At 42.5% G+C, this 12,215-nt stretch overlaps 1 protein-coding gene across 2 annotated transcripts; it reads left to right on the top strand.

Moving 5' to 3' along the window:
- Positions 1 to 3,785: 3,785 nt before the first annotated feature.
- LOC308466841 (immunoglobulin gamma-1 heavy chain-like) lies at positions 3,786 to 10,240 on the top strand. 2 transcript variants are annotated; one of them, XM_080988004.1, is made up of 3 exons: positions 3,786 to 3,819; positions 6,179 to 6,535; positions 9,801 to 10,240. In XM_080988004.1, the coding sequence occupies exons 1-3, from the start codon at positions 3,801 to 3,803 to the stop codon at positions 10,127 to 10,129; spliced, it is 705 nt and encodes a 234-aa protein (XP_080844130.1). In that variant the 5' UTR covers positions 3,786 to 3,800; the 3' UTR covers positions 10,130 to 10,240. The 2 variants fall into 2 exon arrangements, with proteins under 2 accessions (XP_080844130.1, XP_080844129.1); XM_080988003.1 differs by lacking the exon at positions 3,786 to 3,819 and adding an exon at positions 4,430 to 5,263.
- The last annotated feature ends 1,975 nt before the right edge of the window (positions 10,241 to 12,215 follow it).

The following is a 12,215-nucleotide window of genomic DNA, read 5'->3' as shown; positions in this document are numbered from 1 at the left end:
GGGTTGTCTGTAGCCTCACCACTTGGGGGGTTTCAAGACAGAAGGCGACGTGTCAATTGATACTTAGGTCTTCAGAGGCCCCACCTCAGCTCCATTTTGCTATGAGCTCAACAAGGTCCTCATTTTCAGGAAACATCGCTCAATCTTCAAGCCATCGTCACCAGACTTGGGGTTGGCTCACCTATCTAGTTAATTGGGTAAAGCCCTGAGCCTGATATCTCAAGTGGTCACTTGACTTGTCTGCCCCTAAATCCTGATTTACACAGAAACTTCAGATAATGAACTTGGTTACTTCGTTCAGAGGCTTTTCCTCAAAGAAGTGATGACAACAACAACCAGCCATTTCTTACTGAGATATAAGGTCCCATGATATAGCAAAATCACATCTTTCAGGTTACATATTAAAATTACCAAAGTGAGCCTGCAGCAAACAATTGACTCAAGAGAGCAGTGATTAGTGGAGAGTCTTGAGCAATAAATGTAGACACCAAGCAACCTTTGACCAATCTGTGTTGACTCAGTACATTAGAACAGAAGCTGAGAAGCATTATTCCTAGCAGTCTGAATTAATCCTGTCAGGAGCAGCTTTGAAACTCCTTAGTTTCCAAGAAACAACCAATGCTATCAACACCTCTCAGCAGGACAACAGTGTTCCTGGAAGCCTTTAACCTGAGACCTTCGGGTATAGGGTAGTATAGAAATGAAATGAAATATAAATAAATCATGTCTCCAACTTAAAGCAAACTTGGATTATAACAAATAATGGACTTCACATGCTCAACAGAAACTCTCAGCATCCTGGATGCCTTCCAATAAGCAAGACTTGAAAAGGCTGGCATAGGGCATCGTACTGAAGACACACAGGCCTTTCTTTTCTTTTTCTTAAAAATATTTTTTATCGGAATTTTATTTACAACATAACATAAACCCCCCACCCCCCAATACACAATCCACCCTCATTAAATGTGAACATAACATACAGTGAGCATAACATACAACAATACAAACAACAAAATAAAAGACTTCCTTTATCCTGTATCTGGCATCCTTATTTACTTCTTATAAACTGTTTCCTTTGTGAAGAATTATTAAGATTTTTCTAATTATAATTTAAATATCCACAAAGTCTCCTGCAGACATTGATCGAAACAAGTCCAGGTATGTAATTTCAGGGCACTTTTGTGAAGTATTCTCTGCATTTTCCCCATGCTTTTTGAAACTCTTGTCTAGTGTGATCTCTAACTGCCTTTGTTAATCTAGCCAGCTCAATATACGCTAACAGTTTGTCTTGCCATTCCATTTTTGTTGGCACAGTTTCATTTTTTCCAGTTTTTAGCAATTAGGATCCTTGCCGCTCCTGTGGCATAAAGGAATATTTTCTGATCTCTTGCTATAGCTGTGTCCATTATCCCTAGTAGAAAAGCTTCTGTATTTTTCATAAAGTTATACAGTGGTGCCTCGCAAGACGAAATTAATTCGTTCCGCGAGTTTTGTCGTCTTGCGATTTTTTTCGTCTTGCGAAGCACGGTGTCGGGAAAGTTTTGGAAAAGCTTCAAAAATCACCAAAGTCTTTAAAAACCTCAAAAAAGGCTACCACACCACGTTCTATGAGTTGCTCCTCGAAGTCAAGTCGCAACGGTATTAACGGTGTTAAGAAAAAGGAAACAAACTTGCAAGACGTTTCCGTCTTGCAAAGCAAGCCCATAGGGAAAATCATCTTGCGAAGCAGCTCAAAAAACAAAAAACCCTTTCGCCTAGCGAGTTTTTTGTCTTGCGAGGCATTCGTCTTGTGAGGTACCACTGTACTTAAACATTTTTTTAAGCTCGTCATATACTGTGTTCCAGAAGCTTTTGATTTTTTCACAGGTCCACCAAACCTTTCAATAAGAAATGTAATATGGCTAAATGGGAAATGGATATGAATTGAAATCTACAGTCCACATACAGAACAGTCTGAGCAAGAGGACACTGGGAGGCCAGTGTAGCACATTCCTTGAGAATGGGGATGTGACAGAAAAAGTGGAGGGGAAGCTTTCTCTGTCTCTTCTGTGTTTCCAACAGCCTGGTTCACATATAACGCTAAGCCATGGCTTGTTTAACAAACTGCGAGTTAAGGCAGCAACAAAGCATTGCTTCAAATCATGGTTTGTTGGCGGTAAAAACAACAGCAGTTAAGCTACTGGGCAGGGTTCATACACGACACTAAGTCATGATACATCATTATGTGTGAAGCAGGCCATTGTTGTTGCCTCTATAAAATCTGCATTAATCCCTTGAATATGCATGTATGTTTTGGTTTATTCTTTTAATTGTAAATTTCTAAATGAGCTTGAAAACTATTGTTGCAGGATGGGATGTGAAATTATTGTGTATCCTAATTCCCATTCCATTCTCTGAGTGCCGTAGCCTAGATATCCAAAACAGCCACACACTAGAAGGGAGTATTGGCAAACTTGTTTGTAAAACCAAAACTTTATTATTATTATTGTCGTTGTTGCTTAAAAAAAAACAAAAACTAAAGAAAGGGAGGGGATCTGCCCAAAAGTCCATTAAGGACTCGTGGAATGTGGACTGATAGTTGAGAGGAAAAACTGTAATACACTTGCTCTGTGAGATGTGACTTTATTTTGCCATGATTCTACTTCTACTGTGTACTTCGTTGTTCTTATTTATTGTTTGACTGGATTTGTTTATGTTGTATTTTTCTAAATGCTCGATAAAATATATAATTAAACCAGAGAGAGAGAAAAGCAGAAGGGGTTACAGAAATCCAAGTTGGAGGGGAAATGGAATAAAGTGACTGCGAAATGACTATCGAGAAGGAGACACACACCCATTCTCTTCTCTCTTTTGCCAGCCACTGCCCAGACCCCATCCTGCCTGTTCACTTGCTCTCTTACCAGATGGCAGCTGCCTATCATTTATTCTACTAGTACGACTCATGCAACACGTTGGCGACTAATATACACACAATAACTACCAAAGTAAAAAAAATCCTTCCTGTAGCACCTTAAAGACCAACTAAGTTAGTTCTTGGTATAAGCTTTCGTGTGCATGCACACTTCTTCAGATACACTGAAACAGAAGTTACCAGATCCTTCTATATATTGAGAAGGTGGGGAGGGGTATTACTTAGAAGGGTGGTGGGAATCGGAGATTGGCTGTTTTACTACAAAGGAATTTCAGAAATAGACTGGAAAGAGAAGCTGCTGAATTACAACTCATTACCAAACTTAAAACAATGGAGAAACCTGGTCTGAACAGAGACATCGGATTCTTATCTCATTATACATGACTAAGCCATTTCTCACCTTCTCACCCCTTGCCTTTTCCTGTAAGACCTATTACAGTCGTTAAGAGTCGTCAACAGGCTCATCTCAGCTATCTGCCAATCTCCGATTCCCACCACCCTTCTAAGTAATACCCCTCCCCACCTTCTCAATATATAGAAGGATCTGGTAACTTCTGTTTCAGTGTATCTGAAGAAGTGTGCATGCACACGAAAGCTTATACCAAGAACTAACTTAGTTGGTCTTTAAGGTGCTACAGGAAGGAATTTTTTTACTTCGACTATGGCAGACCAACACGGCTACCCATCTGTAACTGGAACCATGGAAATAACTACCAAAATAATTATACATTCTTTATCAATCTTCTGAGAGAAATATACAAAACCTTGTGCAAAGCCACAAAGACTTACGAACTACCCAACCTAAGATGAACTTACAATATCTGGTTTCAATGGATTTTTCAAATGCTTAACTCAGTCTTTTGTTTTCTTTATCTTTTTAATTAAGTTCATGAAGAGACCAACAAAGGGTACGGTAAGTTCGGTGTTGTTCACAATACTGAGAGAGGCTACTGAAGTTGTTGATGGATGTTAATGAAGCTGTAGACAGGGTGCCGGCATTTTGCACCTGTTTCACCCTGGCAGGCCAAGTAAGGCCGCTGTTTGCCCCTGATAGGGCCCTTCTATGGGGCTTGCTGGTAGCACACTCCCAAGGTAGTTTTCCGGACTTCTTCAGTGGTCTAATCTCAAAGCCTTGATATGTATATTGATATTCAATTCATAAAGAATACTATTTCTTGGCTTAAGTTTAAGAGACTGATTTGCTCGTTTATTCTAGGCTGCCACATGACTGAAAAAGGAGGTATCTGAAGGCTGTCTGTGGCCACACACCATTTTGTTGCAGGGCTCCAGTCTGATCAGAAGTCCAAATGGCACAACACATATACACAAAGAGGGAGGTAGCAGCAGATTTGGGGGGCCCAAAACCAAAGATTGATGTAAGTTTCTAAAAGGTGAAACAGCCTGTGGAGGAAATGGGAAACCCTCAAAAACCATCCAATAAGGGCTGAGGATAGTAACCATAGGATGCTGCCTGACTGATGAGAAAAACTGGGTCATATCTACAACTTAATTTTAAAGTACTTTTATACCATGTTAAAAAGCACGGCTTCCACCAAAGAACCCTGGGGAAGTGTTGTTTGTTAAGGGTGCTGAGCATTGTAAACAGACCCCCTATTCCCCTCATAAGCGAATGGTAGCTTTTGGAGGGGAGTAAGGGATCGCAACACAAACTGGAGTTTCTATAATTCTTAGGGGGAATACATGACCATTTAAAGCACCTTTAAATGTACCGTGCAGATGGCATGTAAGTTTTGTTGCAGGTTTCACTTGTACAACTCTGTTAATCAGCTAGCCTTGCTAGTTAGCTCAGTTGGTTTTAATTCCTAGAGAATGCATGCAATAGTGCACATGCTACAGAGAAACAACATATTCTCCACTGCTTTAGATGTTTTCCCCTTTCTCATTTATGCTAGACCTGAAGAATTCCAATGATAAAAAAAAAACCCACTTCAAATTTACAAGTGAATATAACAGCCACATTTTCCAATCACAGAGTCTAGCTCTGCTTGTGAAGGAACAGAAAACAGGCACAAATTCGCAATGAAACACTGGGTTGAAATCCACAGCTCGTTTCTGTGTGGCCACCACCAGACCCCTCAACGCAATAGTATGAATTTGCCAGACTCTTTCCGATGTCTGCCTCCAGCCAATGACAGAGCTGTATTGCGCGAACCTCAGGGAAACAAGCAGCCTCTAGGCAAATGCTTGCAAATGAGCATGGTCGCCATAAAGCAATGTGCATGGTGCATATGCACTAGAAAGACAAGCAGTTTCGTCATCAAACCACCTCCAAGCGGAGAAGGATGGGCTCTCATATCCTGCTGTGTCTCTCTTTGGTTCTCTCCATCCACGGTGAGTACACGCATAGCTGGTTGCCAAGCTAGAGAGGCCAAGAACTTGCAATAGGCCAGTGGGAATGACGGGGAAATGAGGAATTTGGGCCTTGTGGTAGAATAGAGAGAATGAGCATGATGGGCTAGAGAAATCTGCACACCTCTTGTGTCTTTCAGTGGAGGTCAGTCAAAGGCCACGGCTATGGTCTAGGAATGGCAGGTAGATGTAAAGGACTCAAAGGTTGGTGTACGCCTAGAAGGCTGGAGGAGAAAACCCAGACCCACTCATTCAATCATCCCTCCATCTACCCGCTAGGTACTTACGAATAGCGATGGTGGGAAAATTCGACTCAGTTCAGATTGAAAGGCAATCCTATCTAGTCCCCGCTTTCTAAACAATACACATGCTGAAGTATAGCCACCCATCAGAATGCACACTTCTCCGATTCTCGCAGTGTAGTTGTGCAGCCAAGTGAAGTGTATAGAAATGAACACTCTAGGACAGAGTGTGCATAAGAAATGCATATATCAGTGACAATAACATGCACAAATATATTATATTCTATAATGTATAGGAATTTGCTCTGCAAAATGTGTGCGTTGGCAAAACTTGTATAAAAATATGTGTATACTAGGAGAAATTCACAATAAAATGCAGATGAGGTTTTTTTTAAAAAAAATCACAAAATGATGTGGAAATGTGGAAAACTGAACTTAAGACTAGAAAAGTTAAAAACTCAGCAGAACTGAAATGGACAAACTGGCCCACCGCTACTGAGCAGACTGAAATCATTTTTTAAATGCTGGCTCCGTAAGCAACATACACTAAATACAAGGGGGTGCAGACTTTCAAGCTGTATAAAATTCACAGTTGACTCCCATTATCAGGCTGAAATTTTAGCTTCACAACAGCCACCTACTTCCCTCCCCGCAGGTGGAGCGCTGCAGCCTCTGCCCGCCCAGCCACCACAGGCCTCCTTTGCAGAGGGGACCACTGCTATCCTGCCGTGCCCTCTGGAGAGGGGCAATATCCAGGAGTACCATGCCTTCTGGTTCCTGCAAAAGCCAGGAAAAGGCCCGGTCTTTATACTGAAGCATCACATTGATGGAAAGGTAGAGCGTGCTCCTGCATTTGATGAACGTTTTGTGGCCATCCGGGATGCCAATACCTACACGTTGCAGATTCGGAAGGCGCGCACGGAGGACAGCGCCATCTATTACTGCCTGGCAGAGGCAAATTATTTCAACACCGCTGTCTCAGGGAGTGGAACACAGCTCAGTGTCACAGGAGGTGAGTGAGAATACCATGGCTTACGAGTGGAGCACTTGGGCACAGGGAGCCCAATGTACTACGGGAAGCATGCAGGGGGGCTTGTGTAGCATAGAAGTTATGAAGTGTGCCCTAGGAAATTCCCAGCTCAGGTCTCGCTTTGGGCATGAATTCACAAAGTAGCCTTAGCCAAGCTGCTACGCCTCAGATTCATGCTTGCAGTGTAGGAATAATAGCACTAGCAACCTTATAGGGTTATTGTAAGGTGAACTGCTTAATATGAACACTCAGAAAAGTGATATCAGAAAAGTGGGATCCAACATGCATTCCAATATTGCAAGGATTTCCACTTGTGCAGCAGAACTTCCCCCCCTGCCTCTTCTCGCCCGCCTGCGCTCCCTGAATCTGCTCTGGAGAGTTATGGGGGAACCCAGAGCAGATTTAAGCAGGGGTATGAGGGGGAGTCCTGTTGCACAAGCTGAAATCTTTGCGTCAACAGGAAACTTACTTAGCACTTTGCTGCATATAGGCAGACTCCAACTCCCATCATCCCTGGTCAGTGGTTACACTGGCTGGGATAACAGGAGAAAGCGAGTCCAACAACATTTGGAGCGCTGCAAGTTCCCCAACTCTGCCCGATTCTTTTTGTCCTCTAATGCCCTTTCTCTACAGCAGCAGACTCCATGTACACAACAGTCTGCAACGATGCCTTGCTTGTTCACCTGAAAAACAGATTTGGGGTGCTGGGTGGGGGGAAGGTGTCAGAAAATAGAATGAGGGCTTAGGCAAATTTACCTTTTGTCCCACTCTTTCTAAGCACAGGTCTGTGCTTTAAAGCTCTACATCTGAGCATTTGTTTGTTTGGCTTTTTTTTTTTAATAATATATTTATTAAGATTTTTTTAAAATATTACAATAAAAATGAAAAAAAAAATGACAAAAATACAGAATAAAAATAGTTAAAAACACACAGATTTTCCATTACTTATTTTCCTTTGACTTATTTCCCGGACCTCCTCATACCTCCCTTTTTTGTATTCCACTTCAATATGTTGGTTCAGCAAATCCTTTAAAAGTAATAATATTAAATTTTTACCTATTTATAACCCTTTTTTCATATTCCCTTAAAGCATTACAGCTGGAAACCACTTAATTACTATCCAACATCATTCTAACATTCATTAATTTTACAATATTTCTGTAGATAATCTTTGAATTTCTTCCAATCTTCTTCCACCGACTCTTCTCCCTGGTCTCGGATTCTGCCAGTCATTTCTGCCAGTTCCATATAGTCCATCACCTTCATCTGCCATTCTTCCAGAGTGGGTAGATCTTGTGTCTTCCAATACTTTGCAATGAGTATTCTTGCTGCTGTTGTGGCATACATAAAAAAAGTTCTGTCCTTCTTTGGCACCAATTGGCCGACTATGCCTAGGAGAAAGGCCTCTGGTATGTTTAAATACCTTTTTCAGTTCATTATATATCATTTCCCAGAAGGCCTTAATCCTTGGGCACGTCCACCAAAGGTGAAAGAATGTACCTTCAGTTTCTTTACATTTCCAGCATTTATTGTCGGGCAAATGATAGATTTTTGCAAGCTTGACGGGGGTCATGTACCACCTGTATATCATTTTCATAATATTCTCTCTTAGGACATTACATGCCGTAAACTTCATACCTGTGGTCCATAACTGTTCCCAGTCAGCAAACATAATATTATGTCCAAGATCTTGTGCCCATTTAATCATAGCAGATTTCACCGTTTCATCCTGAGTATTCCATTTCAACAGCAAGTTATACATTCTTGACAAATTCTTAGTTTTGGGTTCTAACAGTTCTGTTTCTAATTTTGATTTTTCCACCTGGAAGCCAATTTTCTTGTCCAAATTATATGCCTCCATTATCTGATAATAATGAAGCCAGTCTCGCACTTTATTTTTTAGTTTCTCAAAACCCTGCAGTTTTAGTCTATCTCCATCTTGTTCCAAAATTTCCCAATATTTCGGCCAATTGGCCTCCATATTGAGCCTTTTCAGAGCTTTCGCTTCCATCGGTGACAGCCACCTTGGGGTTTTGTTTTCCAACAAATCCTTGTATCTTATCCAAACATTAAACAGTGCTTTCCTGACAATATGGTTTTTAAATGCTTTATGCGCTTTAACCTTGTCATACCACAGATATGCATGCCATCCAAATACATTGTTAAAACCTTCTAAGTCCAAAATGTCTGTGTTTTCAAGAAGTAGCCATTCTTTCAACCAGCAAAAAGCTGCTGATTCATAGTAAAGTTTAAAGTCTGGTAGGGCAAATCCACCCCTTTCCTTTGCATCAGTTAATATCTTAAATTTTATTCTGGGCTTCTTGCCCTGCCAGACAAATCTAGAAATATCTCTCTGCCACTTCTTGAAACAGTCCATCTTGTCCACAATTTGCAATGTTTGAAACAAAAACAGCATTCTAGGCAATACATTCATTTTTATCACAGCAATACGACCCAACAGTGAAAGCTTCAAATTTGACCAGATTTCTAAATCTTTTTTCACTTCCGTCCAACATTTTTCATAATTATCTTTAAATAAGTTCCCGTTTTTGGCTGTCATGTTAATCCCCAGGTATTTCACTTTCTTAACCACAGTCAGGCCTGTCTCATTCTGAAACCTCTCTCTTTCAATCAGTGTTAAATTTTTCTCTAAAACCTTAGTTTTTAACTTGTTCAGTTTAAATCCTGCCAGTTGACCAAATTCTTGAATTAGTTCTAAAACCCTTTTAGTACTAGATTCTGGCTCCTGTAACGTCAATACTAAGTCATCTGCAAATGCTCTCAGTTTGTACTGTTTGTTTGGCTTTTTTTTTTATGCCCTGGAGCATTCCCCATGAAAACCTGCTCTTTAAAGCTGAAGCACAGCCAACGGCAATTGCCATTTGCTCCAATTCTGCTTTAAAGAGCGGGTTTTGGTGTGGAAAACTCCAGACCAAAAAAAAAAGTGCTGGGAAATACCTGAAAAGTATGGAAAGGCAAGTATGGATAAGCCCTCAGAGTGGGAGAGGAGCTCAACAACAGAAATGCTTGCCAGATCTCCACAAGAAAATCATCAACTCCAACCCATGCCTCTGGGGCCCAAATGACGCATTAAGTTATCCAGGGTGGCATTTTTGTGTGTGGGCTCTGTTAAGTACTGCTGGGGATTCTCAGTTAACTTTGCTTGGAAACCCCCATTCAGCAGCACCACCCAAAAATAATCAGGTCACCTGGATTCTGTGGCCCACTCATGGTGTCTCTTTCCCAGGCAAATCAGCAAAGGAGCCGGCTTCAGTCACCCTCCTGTCTGATGCTTACCAGACAGCGGACTCGCCCACCATCCACGCCTTGTGCATCGCCGAGAAATTCTACCCAGGGTTCCTAGAGATCAAGTGGAGTGAGGCTGGAGTCAACATATCAGAGGGGGTGACTGCTGGGCCGGTGGTCTTGAATGAGGATGGCTCCTACAGCACCAGCAGCATCCTGAGCATCCCTCGCAGCCGCCTGACCTCTGACATCTCCGTCAAGTGCTCCACGTACCACATTGCCTCCGGAACCAGAGCAGAGCGGAGCCTGGAGCAGTGCCAGGGAAAGTAAAGGCCTGCTGAGATCAGCAGCACCCCTGCCATCTCCTCCTTCATCCCTCACAGCCAGAGGGGCAGCTCCGCTCCTCCTTTTGTGGTTCCCAATAAAGTCACCTTCACATTCCTACTGTGTATATCTAACCTCCATTATTGGTTGAACCTTGAATGGGCACAATCCACCCACTCACACAATCATTTCAGAGGCCAGTTCCCAGGTGGGACAATGCTGGGGCTTTGGCCTGCCTGGAAATCATGTTGTCTCGAGCCTGGAAGCTGGGCTGGTTGTGCTCACGCAGAGGTGAGGAAGAGGCTTTCAGCACGCGCTCAGAGGCACTCTCCTTTATTATTATTCCACAGGTTCCAGAGCTGGACCCAACATACCAAAATGGTTCTCAAACCAAGACATGACTCAAGTCAATATCTGAAGCTTCTTCGGTGAGAAATGTCCAGTCGATTGGGCACATTTTTTACCGTGTAGAGGCAACTATTTGGCTGTTGTTTAAAGACTAGCTGAAAGCCTGTCCTGTGGGACAAGCGGAGGCCGAGGGATGTGTGGGAAACCCCATCCTTTATCCACACTGCCCAACAGCTGCAAGGCTGGTGCTGTCATTAGGCCAGGTAGGCAGCTTGCCTAGGGCGCAAGCCTCAGAGGGGCACAGTTTATACAGATTCATTTTTGTTATCACTTATAAATTTCTAATAATATTTTACTTTTATTTTATATTTTGAAGAATCTTATCATTTTAAAGTAATTCATACATTATTAGAACTGTTAGCAACTGGGGGAGTGCCTTGCCTGGGGCACAAAATAGTCTGGAACAGGCACACACAAACCTTGCTTCCCAAATTTTGCTCTCAACCCATGATTATCACAGCTTCTTCCCTATTCCACCCTGGCATTGACAGCCCCAGCAGCAAACTAGGAAAAATTTCCTCTTCTCCTTCCTCCAAGCTGTATCCAGAGGGAATATTTATTGGTTGCACATCACTTCACACGGCACTGCTTGTCTCTCACCCAAAGCATTATGACAGCGGCTTTTGCATACGTTGATGTCGTGTGTTGCAGTCTTAGACCACTTTAACAGTCATGGCTTCCCCACAAAGAATCCTGGGAACTGTAGTTTGTTAAGGGTGCTGACTGCACCAAGCTACAGTTCCCAGCACCCACAACAAACTATAGTTCCAAGGGTTTTCCACGACTGTCAAAAGGGTGCAATAGTGCTTTAAATGTATGGTGTGGAATATATGACCAAAATGTTGGAATAGATGAAAAGGTGTGACACTGTTTCCTGGACCTGCCTCTGTTGGGATAAGAGTTTGCAGACTTTGAAGCGAAGCTGTGCTCTCCCCTAACTAGTGGCACAGGGGAAAAGAAGCGAAATTTGGCTTAGAAGTGAAATGTGGGTTAGACAATGCAGCAGGTTGAGAGTGGAAAGTGGAAAGAAAGTGTAGAGTGGAAAGAAATACCGCACACATTCAAAACTCAGGAACATTTCATAATTCAGAATTTGGACTCAAGAAATAGTCTGAGGGCACAGGATGCTGTTGGATTAACAGGGACAGCCCAACATTAGGCAAAGGGAGGGTGTCTCAGGCAAGAAATGCTATTGGAGCAGGAGAGGAGTGGCAAGGATTACATGAAGTGGGGCTTTGGATTCCAACCTTACCTATGCCACAAACTCCACCCCTGCCTATATTATATTCATCAGTCTCCTGTAGTGTTTCCAGATGGATATGGCCCTGCAAGGACAAGGTTACTGGTACCAGTTACTCACAAGGAAGAAGAAAAAAGGAAGCATATGGGAAGCACTGGAATTTGCTTTTGAAGTGTCCCCTGAAGATGCGGCAGAACGATAGCATTTACCTCCATGTGGTAAAAATCTCCATCTCGTAATTCATGCATATAAACCATCTGGGGCCGGCTCTACCACTAGGCAGAGTGAGGCGGCTGCCTCGGGTGGCAGATACTGAGGAGAAAAGAGTAGTGGCAGGGTGACAAAGCACAGAGAGTTGTGTGTGTTGTGCACAAACTGGGGAATGCTTGTCCCTTCATCAGGGTTGGAACAAGATTTAACTGCCAGTCAGGTGAAATTGCTTGA

The sequence above is a fragment of the Podarcis pityusensis genome, assembly GCF_964106645.2.
Source record: "Podarcis pityusensis genome assembly, chromosome: 17".
Classification (NCBI taxonomy): domain Eukaryota; kingdom Metazoa; phylum Chordata; class Lepidosauria; order Squamata; family Lacertidae; genus Podarcis; species Podarcis pityusensis.
This window is presented reverse-complemented; position numbering and strand designations above follow the sequence as displayed.